The following is a 5,009-nucleotide window of genomic DNA, read 5'->3' on the forward strand; positions in this document are numbered from 1 at the left end:
CTTCACATTTATCTCACTGCATTGCACATACAACATCACCAAAAATAAATTCCAATTGCATCAGAAACTCTAATTAAAGTGAAAAATTAATACATAAAGAAAAAAGATAAAAGTAATATGGAAAATTATATTTATGAACTTTGACTAACTTCTGAAATAGGTTCAAAATAATCACTAACACCTAAATGATATATAGGACCATGGTAATACTAAAATTCTGATCATTAAAGGACTCTAATAGGGGAGTAAAAATGCAATATAGAGCTATTTCCATCCTTTAAACTGAAAAAAGAGCTCATATTTAAAACATGGTAAGGACTTCCAAGAAAACCAAAGAAAACACCATCTAGGAGAAATAAGCAAGGGACACACTTGAGTCCTTCTCACCGAAGAAAATATCCTAATAACTCACAGTCCAGAAAAATGATACTGTTCTATAACCACCAGAACTTTTTGTCATAATTTTTCTCAGACCTCTGAATTTTGAATCAAGGGACTATTTTGTACAATCTATTTATACAATACATTAGATAAATGTAGGGATAATGTAATATATTGAAAGATACACATATCTATGACTGGGCAATTTCATACTAATGCTTCAAAGAAAATGTATAATAATCATATATAAATACAATTATAATGTTACATTTATGCATTGCTATTTTGACAAATGCACTATTTACATTTCATAAATATACTATATATTATGTAGTTATGTATAATAAGTTGTTATAAATACAATACATGGAAAACACATAGAAAAAGCCTTTCATAAAATAATTACTTATAATACCCACATATTAAAAAGGAAGTAAATTTCTGAAAATTGATTTTAAAATGTCATATTCATATAAGACAGCAGCAGTGAAAATTCACAAACTATAGACAAATGCAGTAATAAAGATGGATTACAAATATCATACGAGAGTAAAGGAGACACATATAATAATGCATACTGCATGATTCCATCGATATAAATTCCAAAAATAAGCAAAGATATTTCACAGTATCAAAACTGGCATGGCTAATAGAGGCTCTAAATTTCTTGCTCATGATCTGATTTGTAATTATGTTCTGACTATTTTGTGATGAATATGCACAATCATGTAGTTTTCTTTTTTTCTTAAAGATTTCTTTATTTATTTGATAGAGAGGGAGAGAGAGGAAGAGACATCACAAGTAGGCAGAGAGGCAGGGAGAGAGGAGGGGGAAGCAGGCTCCCCACCCAGCAGAGAGCCCTATGTGGGGCTCAATCCCGGAACCCTGAGATCATGACCAGAACCGAAGGCAGAGGCTTAACCCACAGAGCCACATTGATGTATTGTTATTTTGATAAATGCATTATTTACATTTCATAAATATACTATTACTATGTAGTTATGTATAATAAGTTATTACAAATACAATATGTGGAAAACACATAGAAAAAGCCTTTCATAAAATAATTATTCATAATACCCACATACTAAAAAGTATTTAAGTTTCTGAGAAGAGCTTTTAAAATATCCTATTCATATAAGACAGCAGCAGTGAAAATTCACAAACTATAGACAAATGGAATAATATAGATGGATCACAAATATCATACAAGAACAAAAGGAGACACACATAATAATGCATACTGCATGATCCCATCAATATAAACTCCAAAAATAAGAAAGACATTTCACAGTATTAACATTGGCAGGGCTAATAGAGGCTCTAAACTTCTTGCTCATGATCTGATGTGTAATTATATTCTATTTTGTGATGAATGTGCCCTGTCATATAGTTTTCTTTTTTAAAGATTTTATTTATTTATCTGACAAGGAGATCGCAAGTAGGCACAGAGGAAGGCAGAGAGAGAAGGGGAAGAAGGCTCCCTGCTGAGAAGAGAACCTGATGTGGGGCTCAATCCCAGGATCTTGAGATCATGACCCAAGCCAAAGGCAGAGGCTTAACCCACTGAGCCCTCCTGGTGCCCCAATCATATAGTTTTCTTGATGTGTGGTAAAAAATGTAGTAAGGTTATTTCAGGCAAAAGAGCATGTATAGATATGGCTTTCTATGAAAAGCAAGAACTAGAAATTATTAAATGTATATTAAAGGTATAAACATAGTAAATATCATGGAGTCAAACTATGGAATAGTAACAGACTTTAAAATAAATAAACAAGCAATATGTGTGACTATATGGATGAGATCTACAAATGTAATATTAAATGATAAGCTTTTAATAAAAGCTGCAAACATTTGAAACCTCACCATTTCCTCTTCATCCTCTATGGAGAGCAGGGTAGAGTTCTTAGAAGCACAGGACAACCGACTCTCATTCCATGGTTTTCTTTCAGTGCTAATGTAATAGCAAGTTTTAGAATATGTAATCCACTCTTTTGGACAGTGACCACAATGATAAGCTAAAGAAAGATTATGAGATATTATCGAAAAGGCTTTGAATATTAAAACTTGCAAGTTTGCAAGTTACATATGTATACACAAATGGGTATACAACACACCACTTTACCTTCACAAGCGGGCAAAAATAAAACAAAAACACAGGCACGCTGCCGGAAGAGTCAGGCTTTCATCCCTTACTTATGTGCCAGGATAAAACAAACAAAAATGTCCATCTTGACATGTACTTTGAATCCCTGAACAAAACAACTTATTTGGGATTGTATAACGGTTTATATTATATGATGTTATAGCAGGAGGAAATTTGAGGCCATTGGTTAACAATGGGTGTAGTAATTTTATTTTATTTTAAGATCTATTTATTTATTTCACAGAGAGAGAGAGAGAGAGAGAGAGCATGAACCGGAGGGCAGAGGGAGAGGGAGAGAGAATCTCAAACAGACTCTGCACTGAGCGTGGAGCTGACAGGGGGCTCCGTCCCAGGACCCTGAGTTCATAACCTGAGCCAAAACCCAGAGTCAGACGTTTCACTCACTGAGCCATCCAGGTACCTCACGTATGCTGATTTTATTTTATTTTATTTTTTAAGATTTTATTTATTTATTTGACAGAGAGAGAGATCATAAGTAGGCAGAGAGTCAGGCAGAGAGAGAGGGGGAAACAGGCTCTCCGCTCAGCAGGGATGCTGAGGCAGATGCAGGGCTTGATCCCAGAACCCTGAGACCATGACCCTAGCCAAAGGCAGCGGCTTAATCCACTGAGCCACCCAGGCACCCCTGTATGCTGATTTTAAATGAGTATTTCCGCATACTGTTGCATAAGAAGTAATACTCTCCTATACTCATCAATTATGAAAATTTACTACGCAATTTTCTAATTCGTTTTCCCCAAAAAAACATCTATTATCATCCTTGTCTAGCTTAAGATGCAGACAAAATAAAAGCTATCCTAATATCAGAGTTTTGGAAATGATTTTCTACCTTTCTGGGTCGTTATTTCCACAGATGCCTTGTTCTGCACTGGTCCTGTAGTAACTAGAAAAATTAAAACAGTGTTCATAAAACTTAATATGAAACTAAATAAATCATTATGATTTGAGTTTCTTAGTTTGAAGTTTGGTATATTATTTAGAATGGGAAATCTCTGTAATAAAATTGATTTTACCCATAAAAATTCAATAAAATAGTGAACATGTGGGAGAAGACAATTCAAAAGTTTAAAGAATCAAACCTCACAGTCTTTTACAGTATTTGGTTTAACCAGTCTCAAGAGCTAACTAGTATATCTCCATAAAGTATCTGTCATAACTCGTATTTCAGGTATGACATCTGAATATGTGTGTAATATGCTTTATACAGAGTTATTCTGTTATTTCTACTTTTGACAGATTCAGAGTAACCATTCCACACTTAGAGTATGCATGCATTAAAATGAGGTAATACAATTCCATAATATTGTACAACATTTCGAGCACTGATAATCATTAAAGTGAAAAATTTCCCTTGTCATCATTGAAACACTTACAGTGAATAACGACTGTTGTGACCACAGTGGACATCAAGACAAGGCAGATAATTCCCAGGATCCCAGCAATGAGCTTCCCTGGACATGAAGGTAAATAGTTGGAAGAGAAATGAAAATGCTCAGAAAATATGGATGAAAAACAATCGTTTAGGAAATTTACATACAAGAGAACCTACAAAGCACAGGAAGTCACATATAAAAATTTGGACCCCAAACTTGTATCGGTCATTGTAATTGTCTCTCAAAATATACCATTACATTTGCAATAAATATATTACCCCCATGAGATTGGGTTAAGATCACGAATTACAACACTTGAACAAGGTTCATCCTCAGATTTCAATTACAATACCATATTCCAGCTCCAAGCTCTGATCCACACAAACGAAAAATATGAGATCATCCCCTACTCATTCCCTGCACCCCTGCTCCCCAAGTGCACATTCTAGAGCAGTTATACTATGTCTGAATTAAGTATTTTACCTTTCCATTGGTAGTTCTTGTCATTCCCTTGAAGATCCCGAGAAGCATCTTGAAGAGTTAATTCGGCATACATTATTTCCTGCTCTGTTCCCAAAATGCCACTTTTAGTGCCCTTAGCTTTCACTTGCTGTCTTCTTGAACCCTTAACCTGACTGAGTTCTGCGTAGGTAACTCCTTGGTTATTCATCTCTGCAGCTGTGTGGTGTCAGGCACAGGGCTGAATGGGACTGTACTGAAGGACTTGATGAACAGTGGGTGGGACAGTCACAGTGGGTGGAGTGTGTGGTGAGTGGTAGTACTCATCTTCTGTTGAACAATGTAAAATCTGGTACTAATTTTCTTGGAGCTTTAAAGAAGTGCTTCATGATGAAATTAGTGGTTTTTATAATGATATTCTCTGTTTGACACAATAGAAGGAAAAGAATTCAGGAATTATATTGTCCTCATTAATGTAAGGCCAGATTCCACAGAACAGGTCAACACTACTAGAATAACTGGGTTAATATTAAAATGCTACATTAGAAAGAAAATGCTGCATCAATTTTTTTGACAAGTTTTAAATGCATTATTGGTTAAAAAAATTGAGTCCCCCTAATTAGGAAATA

The 5,009-nt window shown here is 34.8% G+C and overlaps 1 protein-coding gene across 1 annotated transcript; it reads right to left on the minus strand.

The window, feature by feature from the left end:
- Positions 1-1,637: 1,637 nt before the first annotated feature.
- Positions 1,638-4,649, minus strand: LOC116866385 (NKG2-A/NKG2-B type II integral membrane protein-like). Its single transcript, XM_032855381.1, has 4 exons — positions 4,405-4,649; positions 3,922-4,017; positions 2,248-2,399; positions 1,638-1,712 (listed from the first exon to the last, which is right to left on the minus strand). The coding sequence occupies exons 1-4, from the start codon at positions 4,589-4,591 to the stop codon at positions 1,638-1,640; spliced, it is 510 nt and encodes a 169-aa protein (XP_032711272.1). The 5' UTR covers positions 4,592-4,649.
- Between the last annotated feature and the right edge of the window lie 360 nt (positions 4,650-5,009).

This window comes from Lontra canadensis, unplaced genomic scaffold, assembly GCF_010015895.1.
Source record: "Lontra canadensis isolate GAN:19392208 unplaced genomic scaffold, GSC_riverotter_1.0 scaffold9, whole genome shotgun sequence".
Classification (NCBI taxonomy): domain Eukaryota; kingdom Metazoa; phylum Chordata; class Mammalia; order Carnivora; family Mustelidae; genus Lontra; species Lontra canadensis.